The sequence below is a fragment of the Eleginops maclovinus genome, chromosome 8, assembly GCF_036324505.1.
Source record: "Eleginops maclovinus isolate JMC-PN-2008 ecotype Puerto Natales chromosome 8, JC_Emac_rtc_rv5, whole genome shotgun sequence".
In the NCBI taxonomy this organism is placed as follows: domain Eukaryota; kingdom Metazoa; phylum Chordata; class Actinopteri; order Perciformes; family Eleginopidae; genus Eleginops; species Eleginops maclovinus.
The window spans coordinates 4,312,916-4,333,565 of record NC_086356.1 but is presented as its reverse complement, the minus strand read 5'-3'; the positions used below and the strand labels follow the sequence as shown (position 1 = coordinate 4,333,565).

The following is a 20,650-nucleotide window of genomic DNA, read 5'->3' as shown; positions in this document are numbered from 1 at the left end:
ATTAGCGGATGTAAAACTGAAATGAAATGAACCTCACCCCTATACTAAGCTGCAGCTATACAGAGATTGACACCTCACCTGTACTTCAGCAAAGCCCTGGCTGTCAGAGCAGTAGGTGGTCAGACAGTTGGCAGACCTTCAAAGGGAGCGTTTATTTATCCTGCCGGGCGGGGGCATAAGCTAAAGTGTCCCAACCTCTGTAGTCACCGTGACTGTACTTTGAGGCCTTCTATTGTGGTCGCCCCGCCGCCTGAGAGGCACATGAAAGCAAATCACAACTTTGAAGTCGACACACAAGCGCAGACGCTCGCCCCGACCACTTACGGCCCCGAGACCCGTGAATCAAACATTCGGATAAATAAATAAAACAACTGCCCTGGCCTTTGTTACGCTGGAGATGACAGCGGGATTATTGTTCTCGGTGAGTTCACCCGGCAGCCTTAGGTTGCCGTTGCCATAGAGTTTGCACGGCCAGAGAAAGGCCATCAGAGGCTTTGGTCAATAACGGCAATAAAAGGCCAAGAGCCAGGGGGGTTTAAATGTAGAGCCACTGAGCAATTCAGTCACTGACACACAGTAGAACATATACAAGAGAGTATGGGTGCATGTTACATGACTGGAAGTGTATGTAAACCTGAATTAAATGAATATTTTGAGCTTAATGTAAATGTTTCCATCAGATTCTAGCCATCTTTGGCTTCTGCTAGATATCCTTTGTGAAAAATGTCTAAATGTTCTAATTTGTAAAAGCGTAAGTGCATAAATGGCGCTGCTCCAGGTGGAACGTCTCAATGGATAATAAAGTATTATAGCAAAGGAGCTGCAGCCAGGCGTGTAATACAAGTAGCTTTGGGACAGTCGTCTTTTTTTACCTCATGATGCTAATAAAAAAAGGGGGATGATCTACAAAGAGGTTCATATTATACAAGTTTTGAATGATCCAGTTGTCTCATGCGTGTACGTTTACATACCCTAGTGACATACAATACATATGACATATATGACCCACCTTTCCCCGCTGCGTCAATGGAAATGTACCAGGACATTAATCCCCCTCCCTCACACACCCGTCCCTCATCCAGCACCAGTCACAAAGTATTTTTTGCACTAAAGAACTACTTGCACTACCGTCAAACTGTGTTGATTGTGTCTAACATATGTATATATTATATATTACTTAGTTTTCTTTGTATACCCCTTTTTACCCCCACCCCCCTTTTCTTCTAGGCTCTTATCTTTTTATGTTTTATGTTCTTTTATATTTGCACTGTGGGACGGCCAGAAACGGTATTTCAATGTTCTTTATGTATAACACATGTGGAGACTTTGACAATAAAGTGGACTTTGACTTTGACTCTGATATGAGCTTAAATACGTATGAATGAAATATATACTTACGTTAGGCCCTGGGTTTTTACACCCTCCTATACGCTGCAGCCGCCACCCTACAGGCACACTCAATATACCACGTTACCTTCCCTCGCTCACGATTACTTTGATGCGTATGAAATTGATTATGTGGGTTTTACACAAGTTATAATGCATTGCTCTACATAGGTATAAGAACGAGCCGTGTATGAGAACCGAGGTGATTTTTCCTCAGACTGAGTTTCTCAGGAGCCACAGAAGATATAGAAAACTGCCAATCAGGCCTAATAACTCCCCATGGCCATGATAGAAAGTATTATAAATCACTTCCTTGGCTGGGTGACTGATGGCTACATTTCAAGAATGTAAGAAACCACTTTACTCCATGGCTTTAAGGAAGAATATGTAACCTTAACGGCTTCTCCCAGCTTCTGGAGGGAAACCAGACTTAATTGACTCCTATTAAGTTCAGCCTTTGAAAATTAGAACAAATGTGAGTCATTTAATCTTTTTCCCTCTTGGATCTTTTTATTACATATTCAGTCACTGAGTCATGATCACCCAGTCTCTGCGAGCACGACGCTTCCTACTGGCAAATGTTCTAAAAGCTGGAGAAAAAGAAAATGGGTTTCAGCGCAGAGCAGGCTACTCACGCAGTCTCTTTATGTCAGACGCCGCCATGCTCAGCGTGTGATTGGACGAGCCTGGCTCCTCATCAGGATGCTGTGTTCCTGGGCTGGCCAGCTCGGTGTTCTATTGATTAGGCCTTTGACAGATTTGCCCTCTTATTAAGGGATCCTAATGCCTGATCAGGACAGATTGAAGGTCTGCCACAGCCTCGAGCTACACTATCATTTAGATCGGATGGCCGTAGCCGCATAATCATCCTAAGCACTAACAGGCGGAAGACTAGCACTGATTCTTACATATTTGAAACAAAATATATATTGTCGACTTGATTAACGGAGCTGAATATTTTTCAAGTAAAGCATTTATTCCCCCTCGATCATAGCAGATCCACGGCCACATCTTCTCAGAGTGTATCCTAAATTAGATTTCTGACCAGATAGATCAATAGAAAGCCTCAACGATGACTTTTGATTGATTACTCAGCGCTTATAAAGTATTTCTCATCTATTATTCATGCATTGATTGATAATTGCATTAGTGTTGAAGTTCCTCTGAGGGTTTCTCGCTCACCATTTATTATTCTGTTGCTACTCCAAATATCTTTACGGAGTTATGAGCTCTTCTTTTATACCAACTAAAGTCTAAGTATGGCGATTGATTCTGGCCTGCAGGCGGCTCCTCCCCGGTGTGGAGTACACGGGACAAAGCTGGAGCAGATTTTAACACCCAGGTGTGCACTAAAGTCCGTCTAATCCTCTTAACTTCACTTAGGGAGGCTGAACATCTGAGGACAAGCTTCAAATGTCTTCTCTGCCTTTTATCAATCTGCCATCGGGACAGTTTCTCCAAGGATCAGAATTTGCTCATACTGCGACCCAGTGGTGATCTGATTGATCTCGTATTGATGTGGGCCCGGCCACGGACACCTTCCCCCCACCCCCCCTGCCCTCACAATCCCCCAGGAGCATGTCGAGCACAAAGCAAACACAGCGTCACACACATACACACAGAAACCCCCGATCAGGCCGAGGCACATTGTCTACCGTGGTCGCTTGGCAACCAAACGGAGACACACACACACACACAACATAGTGGTTCATTTGGATCCAGCTGTGTCAGCAACGGGTAGTCAAAACTGAAGAGCTATTTCTCCTGCTTTAGCTTTTCAAGAGGTTTTCAGATACATGCTACCCAATAAATAACAACATATTAACATAACCCTTTAAATTCAATATCCAATCATCTAATTGGCTACTAAAGATTGCAACGACTTCCTATGCATGGGAACATAATGATGACTCCTCTTATGTTCAACCTTACAAACGACCAAGATGTGACGCTAAGCACCACTGCTGTTTGGCTATTGATCTGCAAGGTGTAGGCACTGACAGCAGCTGAAGCCTCTTCCACATGAAGATGGTGGAATTCAAGTGTTTTGCTCAGAGCAATGTGCCATGAAGATGTGCCTGTGATCTTAGCCTCACATTTACAGAAAGCCTTCTTTCATCTTCCTCACACACAAGTCTACTATTCTGTGTGTAGGTACTGCAGGGGAACATTAAGTCCAATCACAGCTCCAAACACACATCTTCCCACTTATGCTCCGTGTGAAAAAAAAAGAAAAGAGCATCTCTGAACTGTTATTGTGCTGGCAGGGGCTTGAAACAGCAGAAGAAATGTAATTTTCAGCACCAGCTTTCTGAGTGTTGGCTTAAAATGCAACACAAGGAATCCAAATAAAATATGACAAGTGAATCAATGAAGCCCTTTCCCTCTCTTCAGTCATATTTCTGTCCTTTTCTCATCACAAACACTTTATTTGTTCTGTTCCTCTTTCAATACACACCTTGATTTGTTTGCATATTGACCTTCTGAAACAGGACACTATTTACAGTTCAAATCCAATCTGGTCCCCACAAAGCAATAACGCTGTACAGCATTCATCTGCTCATAAATGCACCAGAGCAATTACTGTTAGCATCAAGTGTACCTGGGTGAATCAGGCGCATTTTTGACAGTGTTTGTCTGTTATTCAGGCTGTGGAGGGTTACACAGGGACATGATAAGAGTGGATTAATGGACTGATCTTCCATTGTATATTTGTGAAGTAAAAATCAAATGGTTTGTCCAGCGGTGGGCGTCAGTAGTGACATGATCAACATTGATTGAGAGCTTTCCAAGCTTCTGTGAGCTACTTCATGAGGTGGTAGCTGTTGAGGAAGCCACTGTTGGTATTCCTGCACTCAGAGGTGTGGAGGAGCATTGGTTGAGCTAAAAAGGACGACTTCCTCAGCGTAAACTATCATGGGACCAAGACACACAAAGAGTTCTGAAGCTATCAAGCAATTCATGCGTCCCTATAGAAGTAAAAAACAAGCGTCATCACGACGCATTTGAGATTAAAGAGCTGAGGCTACACAGCTGCCCTTGTGATTAAAAAACAAAACATGTGGTTGATTGCATCATATATGCATCAAGTGTCTTTCTAGTGGGGAACTAATGCATATAAACGGATGCATCCCATTTACCAGAGTCAAGTTGTGATTTAGTTATAGGCACTCAGATAAAAAGGACAGGGAGAGAATAACAAGAAGATTAACATATCACAACTCAAACGCTCTAAATGTGCCAGCTTGTGTTTTACAATACTCCACACACACACACACACACACACAGACTGTTTTGTTAAAGATTATGGAGCTTTAAATGGCTCCACAGGACAGTGTCTCTTTAAACAATAAAATAAAGGCTCTCAGGAGATGGAGGAATTAAAAGCCGAGTTGGAAAACATCCGTTATGCCGACAACCTTCTGATTGCCATCGATAGTTAAAAGCAGAGAAGAGGCATCATACCGCTTCACAGCCAGAGCTTTAGGGCCGCCTAAATTGGAATCCCAGCAGTAATCTCACAGAACAATTGAGCTGGCCAGTGCTCCGTCATTGACTTTCCAGGACTCCTTTCTGATAATAACAAACATGTCTCCAAGCTTCGAGGCGAGACATAAGGAACAATAAAAGCACCCTTTGCAGAACTCTGTGGTGCCTTTAGATGCAGTGTCCATATCTACTTTATCGTACTCTCAATTTGCCATGCAGATGCTGAGGTGTTTAGGCTTTTGGGTAGAGCCGGACAACATAGTATGGCTGTTGAGACAAAGGTTTCACAATATCTTATAAAAAGTTAACACCATGAGGTTGAAAGCCATGAAGAGAATCCATGTAGTGTGGTCCACTAAAAAGGAGTGAGATGGAAAGACTAAAGCAACAGATGTTCCTTGTGAAACTTGTCTCACATTTTTTACTGAGATGTGTTGATGCTAGTAGGCAGAATCTCCAACTGGAAGAGATTGATTCCACAACCCCTCTCTCTCTCTCTCAGTGCACTCACAGACACACACAAAAGCAACCACTCTCTCACTTCAGACCACCAGCGGTCGAGGGACTCACCCCGTGAGGACGACCACGAAGTCCATTACATTCCAGCCGTTGCGGAGGTAGGAGCCTTTGTGAAACGCGAAGCCCAGGGCGATGATCTTAATGGCGGCCTCGAAACAGAATATTCCAATAAAGTAGGGCTCTGTGTCGTCCTACAGAAAGACAGAGAGAGGATGGGAGTTACAGGGGAAGATCTTTTTGTTTGAGGTCAGAGAGTGGTCGATGAAGCGTTAAGGGAATGAGAGAAGGGGGGGGGGGGGGTAAGTCAAAGAAAGAAAGACGGCTTCTTTCACTTCTTGCAGCAGCATGAACAGAAGTGCAGTCCACTTCTTTGGATAAAAAGAGAGTAAATACAGTGAAAACAAATACTCACACACAATATCTCAACTCAAAGGAGCCTCATGAACGCTAATTCAAATATTTTTAATGTATTATTTAATATACAGATATCCTATTTTGGGGGTTAGAGGTTAGTTTGTCATATTACCATTCCAGAGAGAGAGGGCTACCTGAGTCAACCAGATCACGGTTACTGAACATTTGGTATAACTAGAAGGTAGAAAGGTACCTGGGTGAGAGCAAAGGCAGTACTAAAGGGGGATATTGGCTAATGACCAGGAGTCCTTAGACTAACCAGCTGAGGAAGTGTAAACGTACTAGAAAAGGCACTACAGGGGGGGGGCCTCCTAGGTTTGAATTTGGGCAAATAAGATGTGAATTGTCTGTTGTTATGTTTAGATAAAAGAATGAAAGGAGGAATTTAGGAACGACTAGGGCATCAAGAGGACCAAACACGGGACCATTTGAGCTACACGTGGAAACTAATGGGGCACATGGGCCAACTAGTGGGTTACTTGGGACATTGAAGTGCCCCTGTGGTTCGTCAGTGTGAGAAAAATCAAGCAAGGAATTAAGCAGGCACTTGGAGCGACCACAGAGCACTTGGGGGGCTCTTGTTGCAACCATAGGGGTAAAAATTAAGCATTTGGGTCACCCAAAAGGGCATGTGTACAGAACAGAAATGCACTGGAGCAACATTTTTGCATTATTCAAGTGCCACTCTGGTGTGACATTAAGACAGAAATTAGGCATTATGAAATGTATGAGGTCCCTGGAGTGACCAGAAGTGCCCTTCTAGTGTAAAATCAGGGCAAATCAAAAGCACATTATCCCATTAGGACAACCACATTCCCGGTTTGGCAGTGAGAGAAAATGCCCAACACACATGACTGGTTGATTGATTGGGACACTCTGCGTCATCTCCTAAAAGTGTAACAGTTGTATCATGTGTGCCTAGGTTAATCCCAGGCCTGGATGCAAGTAAGGGAAATAGATCAGGCGTGCATGACTCGACACTTTTTCCTTTACCTCTATTATTATCTGCCAAAGCCTGGGGCGATGTGCATGAGCAGAAGATATCTCACGCCTACATTAACCTCTCTCTCCCCCGCGATTTTCCACCCTCGCTCCCAGCATACTAGAACCTGACAAAGAGTGTCCCCAACCCCCAGCGTCACTTGGTCTCCAACATAAATAATCACGTAAAAGCAGTGTGACAGGCTCGAGCGCTATGAGAAACGTGACCTTTTCTATGGAGCCGGCTGACTGCGGTGCACATCCAGAGATAATGTTTGTTGGACCAGAGATGCTGTTTCATGCGTGAAGGCTGCGGTGGTTAAATAATGACAGTTTTTTTGTTGTTGAGAAGCAGATATACTGATCGTGGCCAATAAGAGAAGCTGTAGGAGCCTGCAACGTTTCACATCAAGCGTTCAATGTCATACAGTAGATTCATTTTGGCATGCTATGCAAAGACAAGACTCATAGACAAAACAATTGAATGTGTTATGTAAGGGCAGGGCCCGGGGGCTGCCAGGATAAATGTCTGTACTACTAGTGTGTTAACATCTATTATACATACATCTAAAATACTCCTGATTTATAAATACGCTTGCATAAAACGGCTGGGGATATCCCGAAGGATCGTGGCGCTTAAGATCAGCAATGGATGTGAAATACCCTCACTGAATAGCTTCTATCATCGCCTCCACTTACAGCACGCCTCCTACTCTGTTGACAGAGCTTCATAAATAATAGCTGATCCCTTGTTCTAATTAAAAGGCTTCTTGTTGTATTACATGCTCGAGGTGGAGGAGGCAGGGACAGGATGCCTGTTTTCTCCTTTGTGTAGCCACTCTAATCCCTTTCTCAGGTGATGAATGCTACCTTTTTGTTTCCCGAGTTGTTAACATCTTCACTGCTGAATTTGCATTAGAGCTGCGGAGACGATTAAAAACAGGAGTGGGTATTCGAGAGGAAATCATTGACTTTTAAACATCAAGCTGTTGCTCATCGTAACACTCTGGCTGCTATTTAAAGACACTCCCCTCAGCTACGACACCTTTAAAAACAAGAGGAGCGTTGTTTGTGTTTTCCCTCCGGTACGCCAGGCGGGAGTTGCCTCTTGACCTCCCAGTGTTGCAGTCTGTTTGGTTTGCTCTCTCTGATACTGGTTAGCTATGTGACGTGACTCTTGCAGTTTTAATGTTTGTTTGAACTGAGAAGCTGGGGAATAGACTAGCTCAATGGAAGCTTCTGCTGACAAAATAGAGGCAAAGCCTTTTACCCGAGGTTAACTCTGATTACTTTCTCTGTCTGAAAGGAAGTGAGCGCAGCATGTGGAAGCACTTACCAGGCGTTCTGACATGGGCGTCTTGTCGCTGGCAGGTAGATGCTGCTCCAGGGCCAGGACGATGCAGTTGGCGATAATTGTAGCTAGGATCATGTACTCAAATGGAGTGACAGGGTTAAGGAAGAGTTGGAAGAGAGACATTTGCATACATTTCATTTCACAGCTTAAATGAACTATACAGTTTGATAAGGAATATTTACCAGGATAACTGTGTTTACCAGAAGACCATGAGTAACCAATCAAGGTTAGTGATTCTTAGTCCAATAAAATAAGGGCGTCTAATCATGGCAGACCACATTAACATCATTAAGTTATCTCTCATGTCGCTGTTTGCAAAATGACATTCATTTGGACGTGTTCTTTAAGCAAAAACCTTCCACAGGCTGTGTTGCAAGGCCGTACAGAGAGAAAGCGTCCCATAGATGCGCTCATCATATTTCCAGATGGTTGACCATTTCCAACCACTTTCAGTGGTTGGCGCATTCTGCAATCCGTTTTCACTGGGTCACTGCCCGCGGGTCAGGGCCTATTGAGAGCCTGCGAATCGCGAGGGGAATACGGAGGTTATGACCATTACAGCCAAGAGATAGAATTACTACGCACCCTTATTATACAACCATAACACTGTCTGTCTTCCTGTCAGTGAAAAAGATAAACAATTGCCATGATCGCTACTTTTACCTTTTTAGATACGATTTTGCAGGTAATTTACTTGACTTTTAAACGACGTCATGATCAGAATAATTGTCTATTTTAGTTAACAGATGAGTTTTAAAATAGCCTATTTTCATCATATTTGTTTTAATTAACTGACATTTTAGTTTTGCAGCTTTCAAGACTGTCTTGAATTCAATGTAATGGTCCTTGGAGGCTGCTATTGTGGATATAACCTTATATAAAAGATGTTGACAGTTTTCCCATCTTCCAATAAATAAAACCTGCCAAAGTTACGCTGAATAATGTTACCCTGGCAGAATGTTTCACTTATTCTAACAGTGAAAATGCAAAGATTTGAAGGGTGACCATGACTGTTGAAGTGGAATTTTTTTGCAGCTCTGAAAGAGTTGCGTGGGCGCCTTCAGCACCATGGAGAGGGATCCTAACGAACACAACGAGGCGGAGCTGCAACCCTGGACGAGCGGTCTATTTTTTTTTTTGCAAAAACAAACCAAGCCTTTTCTTAAGATTACATGACCGGAGGGCACGAGGGGTGGAGGTCAGGCGGTGCACACAGCCACAGCACTTTCTTACCACTGCCCTTTTACGCACGCAGCTTTTTATTGACTTCTAGTTGCGTGGATCAATAGCGATGTTTGGTCGTCATTAAGTGACGCTGGTGCTGCTGCTGGACAGTGAACAGCTCACATTTTGACAAAAGAACTTATCACTCGATGCGCACGCCTAGAGACTCTATACTGAGCTGGGAACAGAAAGCCAGCACAAAGGGCGGATGTAAAGTCTTTTTATCCCCGCACCTATTCAGGACACATCTTTGTGTCAGGCTGAAGGCAGATAAGCAGCGCAGCGACAGGTGCGGGCAGCGTTGCGCGGAGAGGTATGATGACAGTGTGGAAGCTGCTCCACGGGTGGAAAATAACTGCTCATTCAACAGCAACATGAACTGAAACCAATGAATATAATCAACAGAACAGATTGACAAACAGGCCTGCGGGCGGTGGTGTGTTTCTGCTTTCTAACCATCTGTGTGGGGTTGCCAGGCAGGGACAGCCGGGTTACACATGCACCTGCTCTGTGCGCACGGTGCTCAGAAAGGATATGGCCACTCTGTTATCCGCTTTGCATACTTCCTGATAAGGTTGTCCTCGCGGAAGATGAAGAGGGAGCGGTTGACAGTGAAGCAGTTTTGTTTGACAGGGTTCGGGTTGTATATGGCCATTGTCCGGGCTCTCTGGGCCATCGACTGCTTGTACACCCTCTGGCCGCCCGGAGCGCCGCCACCCCGGGCTCCCCCTCTCCCGGCGCCCGGTCCGCCTCTCCCTCCACCGCCTGCGCCTCCTCCATAGCGGGTGGGCAGATCTTCTGCGAAGCGAGGCATCCTGGAAATGCACAGATCCAAAAGGGTAAATCCAAACTGGTGTCAGTGGAAATGGAGGGGAGACGCATCACAACAAACACACTTCATCCAAAGCACAGCTCAGAGGGTACAGAAAGCGCTGCGTTTGGGAAAAGAAAAATAGGGTGGTCTCATAGAAAACCATGTTCTCTGGATCCTTTCCATTCACTCATCTTCAGGGACATGGAAAAGTTTAAAGCAATAAAAAGGCTTTAGCTGTATATGGAGTCACTTCTCTGAGGCTGTTGCATCCATAGCGGCCGTGCTCTGAGAAAGAAAAATAAAATCACGCTGAAATCACATCACCCTCTCTGTCCAAACCCCTGACAGCATCGCGTCAGCATCCAAACACCAGTTGAAGTGTTCAGGTGTCAGTGAGGATTTAAAAAAAACACAGGAATTGCTTTTCTTTTCCCCAATTAAAAGCAATAAAAAGACAATCCAACACGAGCAGTAGTCCTGTGATTTCTGTTTGATCGCTCGCTGTATGTGGGCTGAGGGCTATAAAGCAAGTCCTCACTGGAACAAGGAAGAGCGCATGTGACCAACACGAGCCTATCAGTGAGTGGAGCGCACAGACGCGCTCACCGTGTGCTGGCTGCTCGTAAGAGCGTCTGGGCAACTGATGAGGATCTCTAAAGCCCTGCGGGTCAGAACAAGAGTTTATCAACCCTTCCTTTAGCGTCATCAAGGGAAAACGTGATGTCGGCACAGAGATAGAAGCTCACAGATAGATACCTTGTGATGCAATAAAATATCTTCCAAGTGATCAGAATGTTTTTCACTGGCAGTTTGGAGGACTCTAAAATTAAAATAACACTTGTTTGCGTAACGAAGAATACATTTCCTGCCTTGGGAAAAAGAATGTTGTTAATTATTCAATTATCATTGGGATGATTAGGCTCGCACTGTTTGAATTACTTCAGTCATCATACGTGCAAAACAAGACCTCCATTATCAGCACTAACTCTTTTATTGTGACAGCTTTCTGTAGTAGTTATGTTGGCCAGACCACGACTTCCCTGTTAGGCGTTCATTCTTTATTCCTGTGGGTCAGTGTATACAGACTTCCCTCTGGGTCAATTAAATATCCCTCCGGTAAATTATAATATGTAAATATATACACCAATTGCTTCCACATTAGTTTTCATTTCACATTGTTAATCCTTGTGTTTTTTTAACATAAGCTTTTAACTGTTTTGGGTCACACCGAGCCCACTATATGTGCAAAATCAACACACTTTTTCTCCTTTCCTTTTACCTCATTCAAACCATGTAGGAAAACAGAGTGGCAACCCATTACCATGCATGCCCACGTTTGCCGTATGCATTTACAAAGCCAAGATTATAAAACAAGAAGTTTGTCTGCTGTTTAAATGTTCATGGTGACAGTATTGTTATGTGATGTGTGTTTTATCTAACTATTCTATTTCTGTATATACTGTATGAGTAGTGAGTTGATAGTGGCTACAGGAACTCAGTAAGACCACTATTCATTTAAATAAAGAGCTTTTCTAGAGGAACATTCAACTGCACACCAGAGTAGTTTGTTTATTCTCATCTAGATTTCTAAAGGGACTCAGTCTTATTATATTTTGGTAATTGTCCAAATATCTTTAGCTCTCTGAAACAAACCCTCTCCACACGGCTGAGGAGCCATCTAGTGGTTCAGCTGTTGTATTGCAAAAACAACACAAGAGCCACTGTATTATCTTTCTGGTCTTGTGCTGATAGAGGAAGGCACTGATGTGGAGATAATAATGTTGCTTTTGAAATAAATCTCCCAAAAATAAATATCCATGAACTGCAGTTGGTTATGCAAACCCTGTAAACACTATGGGAAAAAAAGATTCAACGATCAGGAATCCAATATGTCCGAAGCATTGAAAACTATCATCGATTTCTGAATGTCTGTCTTGAAGAGGTTCCCTAGTGACTGGTTTAAATACCTGAATTATTTCAGTTAAGTTAAAACATTTCAAAGTGTGTTTTATGCAAATACTACACAATGAGCCTATGTGGGACCTATGAAGAAGGCCAAATACAGCACAGAAACAGTGTATTGCAAGGAGGCAAGAAAAGGGTAGGGGCTTTGCAGTTAACTCAATCTTATTCCTTGATCTTTAAGCATCATTTGTGTCTATCTGTCCATTTTGGGAGAGGGAGAAGTACTCAGATCTTGCACGTAAATATAAGAAGTACCAGAGTGTAGGAGTACTCTGTTACAAGTAAAAGTCCTGCAATCAAAATGTGTTGGCATCAAAATATACATAAAGTACCAAAAGTAGTCTCCTGAAATTGTACTTAAGTACAGTACTTGAGTAAATGTACTTAGTTACTTTACACCACTGCTTAAAAGGATCATTTTTACCCGTTAATATTTAGTTGAAATGTTTGTTTGACTAACCTGCGAGGCCATGGCGTGTTGTTCAGCGTCTCGTGCTTCCGGACTATCTGACGCACACCGTCTCCTCTTCCCGCTCTGCTCGCGTCGTCCAGGTGTAACACCGTGTCATACTTCTGCGCCGTGTCCGCTCTCCACACCGGCCCCTCCGGATCTCCAAAACCGGTGTCTTCCCCCTCCACAGGCCCCTGCTCTCCCTCTGCCTGCTGGAGACCCGGGCGGCCCCTCTGGTCAGGTGACAGAGCCCAGGTGTCCTCATACTCCGCCCCCAGGGTGAGCATCCTCCAGGAGCCCAGTGTGGCTGAGCGCACCGCTGTACGAAAGAAATGATACGTACAGTACCCAGAAGACATGCCATTTCTGCTTTATTATGCACACTTTTACATGTTATATGCTAGAATGAAACACAAATACCGTAGGAAGACAGCACCGGTCTGAAAAATTAAATAGTTGGTGTAAAATTCCCCCCAAAAGATATATATAGTTCTTTATAGCTTCTATTTAAGCATATTACTCAGCATATGTGGCTTTCCCAAGTCAAATATTAATTTCAGTCATCTCTTGAGTCAGTCATTAGGCAAAGCCACAATAAGTACTTGTCACAGACATTGGTTCCCTTACAGTAGGTTAACCACAGGTGGAATTAATGAATTGATGGATGGATGGATGGATTCCATTTAGCTTTTTCACTTTCAGGGTGCTGGTAATGTGCATGCTGGTTCGCTGTCACACTGTAATTACTTATTGGCACACCTGAATGGAACAGAGCCATGATTAATGTAATTAGTAACACCTGGGTTTGTGTTTTTTTGGTTGCTATGACCAAAATGTCTGCTGTGTGTTTATTTTAAACCACTGTAGATTTTTTTTAACATCGCCGTAATATCTGTCTTCTATTGCTGCCTATTGTCCCTTTACAAAACTGCACTCAAAACCTACCTATTTGTGTCAACCCCCCCTTCTTGATTCATAGTTGTAATGCCTCTAATGAAGTTGTTTTGTACTGTTGCTCTGATTCTTTGTTATAACGTCATTGCTTTGACTGTTGTTATTGCTCTTTTTACCATGTTAAGTGCCATTTATTATTATTAATATTGTCACCATTTATTTTGACTGCTTATTACTCTATATAGATCCCTCAGGACTGTGAAATAATAGGCCACGCTCAGCACAGAGACAGCCTGTTTTATGACAGTTAGAGTTGTGATGGCACTGAAAAGGCAAATAAAACCTTTGGAATTGAAATTATTATTAGAGTCGGTGATGTATAATTGTAAACCTGTATTACAGTTATCCACGTGAAATAAAAAGGTAAAGCTACCATTGGTTTGACTGAGGGGCCTCCACTCAGCTTCTTCTACCTATGGTAAGTCATGCAATAAAGACATGTAAATAAATCCAATCATAGGTGGTAAGAAGTGGAATAAACGTACCATAAACCACAGTTGACCGTCTCTCTGCCCATCTGGATTTTTGAAGAAGACTTCTCTTCATAACTGCTATCCAGGTTTACTGAGGTAAATCCAACTGAAGAGTGGAATAAATCAACCCTTTGACCATTACACAGTTCATGTGTCTGCAGGAGGCACCAGGGCAGGGGCACCAGGGCAGGGGCACCAAAGATAAAAAGTTTCTCCCACCCAGGAATGCGGAAAAGCCTGCTTCCTGTCCTGCCAGTTAAGAACCTCGTTATCAGACCGAGCGTCTTCCATGCTCAAGGAGAAATTTCACTGATTCAATTATCGGCTCTGTTTTCGCTGTCCGCCCTGGTAACCAGGAAGGGAGCAATCATCGGCCAGTTTATGGGACCTAAAAGGCCTGCAGATGTTACAGAAACTCACTTCCTACTGGGCTTTGTTTCATAACGTTGCTGCAGGGGACATTATGAATCCAAACCTGCAGGGTGATGGGAAAACAGCAGCTGAATTCATGTTTTACAACTTTAAGAGTTGAATTGCAGGGGGCGCTAGTGAGCAGGCTATGGAGTAGACGTATGTCGGAACTCTCCAGAACCTTTTTCTCAAAAAACGTAAAAATAGCACAAGTTGGACCAAATTATCGCTGTTTATTATTTATTTACACTTAGTTACACGTTTCTAAAAACTTATGTGAGAAGACATGGCTGGTAAAGCGCAAAAAAAAACCGTAACACCGCATCGTCTGCATCGACGCCTATGGCCGCCGACACATCCCCGAGCGGCAGTGATAACCCGACCCCCGCCGTGATGACCTCAGTGCTGGCGACCGAGACCTTCAGGCGGGAGTTACTCGCGTCGCTACGTGAAGACATTGGACACATTATCAAGCTGGAGATCAGAGAGGTGCTCGAGAGGGAGATGGCGGGGCTTCGGGGAGACATAAACACGGTAAAAAACGAACTACAATCCTACCAGAATTCAGTTGCTAAAGAGCTAACCTCGCTTAAGAACACTACGACGGAAATGGAGAAGAGCCTGTCCGCGTGCACAGATGATATCACCACGTTACAGCGCGAGGTTAAACATCTCCAGGCGCAAACTGAATCATTACAAAACAAGTGTGAAGACTTGGAAGCGAGATCAAGGAGGAACAATATCAGGATTGTTGGAGTACCGGAGAGCCAGAACAGCTCTGCTACCGCTGTTTCAGCGCTTCTACAGAAGGCATTTGACCTCGATGAGGCCCCGGTACTGGATAGATCTCATCGCTCACTGCAGCCAGCGCCAAGACGGGGAGACCAGCCTCGTGTCATTGTGGCTCGCCTACATTACTTCCATGACTGCGTTAACATCCTTCGCCAGGCCAGGACGAAGCAACAGACTAAGGTGGACGGGATGACCATCTCTGTATACCCAGATTACACTACACGGGTGGCCAAAGCTCGAGCAGGTTTCAACGCGGTGAGGCAACAACTACGAGGACTTGAAGGAGTTAAGTATGGCATCCTCTACCCGGCTCGACTTAGGATCACCCACAACAACCAGGAGCGGATGTTTTCCTCACCAGAAGAAGCGCAGGTTTACATCTCGAAGAATATCTCCACACGGGGGGCTTCCCACAGTGAATGACTGGTATGACAAGAAACGTACTCTGGAGCAGTAGCTATTAAGAAACATTTATTGGAACTTTACTTTGTTCTCAGTCAGCTGATAAGCTAAACTTTACCTTGAATTGATAACTCTACCACCAGCTTTACTATCATATCTCATGTCATCAAAATTATACCGCCAATTTTTATAGAATTGATCTTTTTCTTTTCTCTCTTTCGCTCTTTTCTTCTTTCGTGCCCTTACACTCGCGCGTGCATGTGAACGTGCGCCTGTTTGAACTAAACCTTAGAGCCCCTCTCTGCAAGACTCGTTCCTAATATATAAAGAAAGCATGCGAGTGGGTGGATGTGCGCGCGTGTGTGAGGGTATGGGGGAGAGAGGGCGTATACTCATATTAGGATGCAATATTACCTTACTCTTACCATGTTGATTATTATTACCAGTTATTCAACATTGCCTTTACTAGACCACTCATATGCATTCTATTTCATTACTTTACTCTTCTTTTCTGTTTACCAATCTTAATTACTTACTACTATAACTGTTTACTTTAAATACTATTAAGTGCTACAACTGTTGTCCCTTTGTTCTGGGGTTCTTAGTGGACTGTTTAGTGTAAACCCAATATACTCATGTGGGGATTTAGCCTAGAATTAGGAGAGGCTAGAGCGACCTGGGTGATTGAACAGGTCAGTTTAGGGTTTCAAGGCCTTTTTATTATTATTTGTAATTTTATGTTTTTGTCTAATTAGAAACACTCACATGTTTGTATATTTTTCTCAAAATCTGTTACTGCACTGGGGACATACATTTCACTTGAGCTAGTCCGGCCGGTCACACAGCTATACATCTGCATAACATATCAAGATGGCAACAATAAGCTCCCAGGGCCTAGGCTCAATAAGACTCATTAGTTGGAATATTAAAGGGATCCAGCATCCTATCAAGCGTAATAGGGTTTTCACACGCCTAAAATCATTAGGTTCAGACATTATGTACCTCCAAGAGACGCACCTTCGAAATGACGAATATGACAAATTGAAGAAAAACTGGATTGGGCGGGTACAGTATATCATTCAGATTATGGTGACAGATCTAGAGGGGCTGCAATACTGATTAGGAAAGGTCTTCCTTTCACACCAATTGATATTACACCAGATAACAAGGGTCGATTCATTATAGTAAGAGGGAAGCTGTATGGTAACTTGGTAGCACTTGTCAATCTTTATGGCCCCAACTGGGATAACCCTCGGTTTTTCTCCAGCCTCGTGGAAAAACTCCCAGACCTTAATTCACATTTGTTGATATTAGGGGGAGATTTTAATTGTACTTTACAGCCAGCCTTAGACAAATCTAATCCTAGACAAAACAACAACTTGTCCAAATCAGGTGCACTACTTATATCCTTCATGCAATCTTATAAATGATATGATCCTTGGAGTCACGCCAACCCCTCCACTAGACACTTTTCTTTTTTTTCGCCAGTTCACCTTTCATATACAAGAATCAACTTTTTCCTTATTGACTATAGAACATTGTGCTTTGTAACTGATAGCAGATACCATAGTATCACTGTTGAATGGTGCTCTCAATTATTGTTTATTTTGTTTCCATAAATGATGGGCATACTTAATTTGTGATTCACACTGACAAGCCACCTGTGTGGTGGGCGTGGCTAATAAAGGGCCTTCCTGCACGCAGCTGCGCTGAGTTGCAGAGTGAGTGCCATGAGAAGCAGCAGAGAGTCTCTCGTCTTTTTCTTTGTCCTCCACGTTCGGTGCACCCCACAGTTGAGTTTCACAACGAGTAGCCGCTGTAACGGGCTGCTCTGCTAACAGGTTATGGGCCCAGAGAAACTATGAAACAAGTTTTAGCACCATGAGCGGACGAGCTGCCGATGGAAGTAGCATGCTCCTGTTTGATGGAGACGAAAAGAACTATGAGTTATGGGAGGCGAAATTTTTGGGCCACCTTCGTTTGGAAGGCTTAAAAGAAACAATTCTAACAGAGCCCACTGCTGACGACGCGGATGAGCTGCTGGAAGATACCAGAAAGAATGAGGAAGCCTATGCAGAACTCATTCAGTTTCTGGACGATAAAAGTTTGTCGCTGGTGATGCGGGAGGCTGCCGATGACGGGCGGAAAGCCCTACGAATTTTAAGAGACTATTATCAAGGTAAAGGAAAGCCACGCATAATAAGCCTCTATACAAAACTGACTTCACTTCAGAAGTCAGAAAGTGAAAGTGTGACGGAGTACGTGATCCGGGCAGAGACCGCAATCACAGCGCTAAGAAATGCCTGTGAGACATTAAGTGACGGACTTTTGGTAGCGATGGTGTTGAAAGGTTTGCCTGAGTCCTTCAAACCATTCGCGATCCATGTAACACAACAAGATGAGACAATATCTTTTGCTGAGTTTAAAACAAAGCTACGCAGCTATGAGGACACTGGGAAGATGCGCACTGCAGCGACAGATGACAACGTGATGAACGTGCGGCAGCAGAGAGCGAGACCCGCCGGGACAGGTGACCAGGGAGCCGAGAGGGCCGCAGCAGACGCGGTGTGCTTCAGATGCGGCATGAAGGGACACCTGGCCAGAGCCTGCCAGCGTAAACTCTGGTGTAGTCACTGCAAGAGCAACACACACCGGGACAACTGCAGACGGAGGCAGCGGCGGGACCGAGACGACGCACGAAAGGTATCCGGGCAGACAGATGACCAGGACAAGGAGTACATCTTCCGGGTGAGCGAAGGAGCAGCAGGAGTGGACGTGAGGTGCCTGATGGTCCACTGTGGGGCAACTTCGCACATCGTCACAGACCTGGCAAAGTTTAAGAGCTTTGATGACGGGTTCCAGGCCAAAACACATTGCGTGGAGCTGGCGGACGGGACGCGGCGCAAGGGCGTCGCAGAGCGCCGAGGCGATGCAGAACAGGTCCACGGATGATGCCATCTCCCTCACCCTCCACACTGCCCTCTCCCACCTGGACCAGAGGAACACTTATGTGAGAATGCTGTTCATTGACTACAGTTCAGCATTCAACACCATTGTGCCCTCCAAGCTCATCATTAAGCTCAGGGACCTTGGGCTCAACAGCGCCCTCTGTGACTGGATCATGAGCTTCCTGACGGGCAGATCCCAGGCAGTGCGGATGGGGAACATCACATCCTCCACCTTGACCCTCAACACCGGAGCCCCTCAGGGTTGTGTGCTCAGCCCTCTCCTCTACTCCCTGTTCACGCACGACTGCGTGGCCACACACAGCTCCAACACCATCATCAAGTTTGCTGACGACACGACCGTCATCGGCCTGATCACAGACGGCGACGAGACGGCGTACAGAGAGGAGGTCAGAGCCCTGACATCTTGGTGCCAGGACAACAACCTCCATCTCAACGTCAGCAAAACAAAGGAGCTGATTGTGGACTACAGGAAGAGGCAGAGAGAGGCACACACACCCATCACCATCGACGGGACTCCTGTGGAGAGAGTCAGCAGCTTCAGGTTCCTCGGGGTAAACATCAGTGAGGACCTGACATGGACACATCACACCAGGGTCATATCCAAGACGGCTCGACAGCGGCTCTTCTTCCTCCGCAGGCTGCGGAAGTTCAACATGGACTCCAGGATACTCTGCAACTTCTACAGGTGCACCATCGAGAGTATCCTGACTGGCTGCATCACCGCCTGGTATGGCAGTTGCACCGCCCTCAACCGTAAGACTCTACAGAGGGTGGTGAAAACTGCTCAGCACATCACCAGGACGGAGCTGCCATCCATGGAGGACCTCTACACCCAGCGGTGTAGGAAGAAGGCCGGTAGGATATTAAAGGACCCCCATCACCCCAGCAACAATCTGTTCTGTCTGCTGCCGTCTGGCAGACGGTACCGCAGCATCCGGACCAAGACCACCAGACTCAGAGACAGTTTTATACCACAGGCTATAAGACTACTGAACTCCTGAGCTGTGTGAATGTCTACTCACATCTGTTTATAGTACACACATACATATATATTATACACATCTGCCATACATATCTGTCTATAGTACACATATCTATATATTGTACATATCTGCCATATACATCTGCTATACATAATATATGCATCTGTCCATACCTCCTCATTCCACAGAGTAAAGTATTTAAATACTTTCAATGTATTCCACATATGTATATATTTCACATCCTCAAATCTTTATTGTTAATATTGTAAATATTCTTCTCTCTTTTTGCACTACTTTATTTATCTTTTGCACCATGTATGTTGAGTTGTTGGAGGAGCACGCGACATAAGATTTTCATTGCCAACATATACGCTGTATCTGCTGTGCATATGACAAATAAAACCTTGAAACCAGAAGTCTGTCTGATCGACAGCAAAGGAAGACGCCTGAACGCAACGCTGAGGCAGGCGCTGTATATCCCATCCTACACACAAGACATTCTATCCGTGAAAGCAGCTACTGCCAGCGGAGCGACGGTGATCTTCAAGAAGGGGAAGGACGTTCTGATCCACAAAGACGGTACCAAATTCCACATTCACGTACACGATAGACTATATTATTTGCACACGGTAAACAATGATGATAATGAATGTGATGATCAATGCAAGGGATGTCATGATATGCAGACATGGCATGAGATACTGGGACACTGTAACTACAATGACATTGAGAAGTTACAAGATGTTGTGGACGGTATGAAAATTAAGGGTTCAACGAACAAACCTTTACATTGTGAAGTGTGCACTCAGGGCAAGTTTTACCAAACTAGAAACAGAGACCCTGATGTGAGGGCTAAAGCCCCTCTAGAGCTAGTACACACAGACTTGGCAGGACCAATCCACCCAGAGTCGAGAGAAGGGTACAGATATGCACTTTCATTTACTGATGATGTTTCCAGTACAGTGTTTGTGTATTTCTTGAAAAATAAAAGTGACACAGTACAAGCTACAGAGAAGTTTCTAGCTGATACAGCCCTATATGGCAAAGTGAAATGCTTCAGATCTGATAA

At 44.4% G+C, this 20,650-nt stretch overlaps 2 protein-coding genes across 4 annotated transcripts in view; both read right to left on the bottom strand.

Annotated features, from left to right (window-relative positions):
• The window catches only part of cacna1bb (calcium channel, voltage-dependent, N type, alpha 1B subunit, b), a 126,358-nt gene extending 118,140 nt beyond the window's left edge, over window positions 1-8,218 (bottom strand). For all 3 annotated transcript variants that reach the window (XM_063889414.1, XM_063889415.1, XM_063889416.1), the window contains exons 1-2: window positions 8,126-8,218; window positions 5,446-5,585 (exon numbers count right to left, since the gene is read on the bottom strand). In XM_063889414.1, coding sequence (XP_063745484.1) covers window positions 5,446-5,585; window positions 8,126-8,218 — 233 coding nt within the window. The remainder of the gene's footprint in view (window positions 1-5,445; window positions 5,586-8,125) is intronic.
• Window positions 8,219-9,890: 1,672 nt separating this feature from the next.
• Window positions 9,891-14,166, bottom strand: LOC134868741 (uncharacterized). Its single transcript, XM_063890045.1, has 3 exons — window positions 14,037-14,166; window positions 12,607-12,916; window positions 9,891-10,182 (listed from the first exon to the last, which is right to left on the bottom strand). Exons 1-3 carry the CDS (start codon window positions 14,095-14,097, stop codon window positions 9,891-9,893), a joined length of 663 nt encoding a protein of 220 aa, XP_063746115.1. The 5' UTR covers window positions 14,098-14,166.
• Window positions 14,167-20,650: the final 6,484 nt, after the last annotated feature.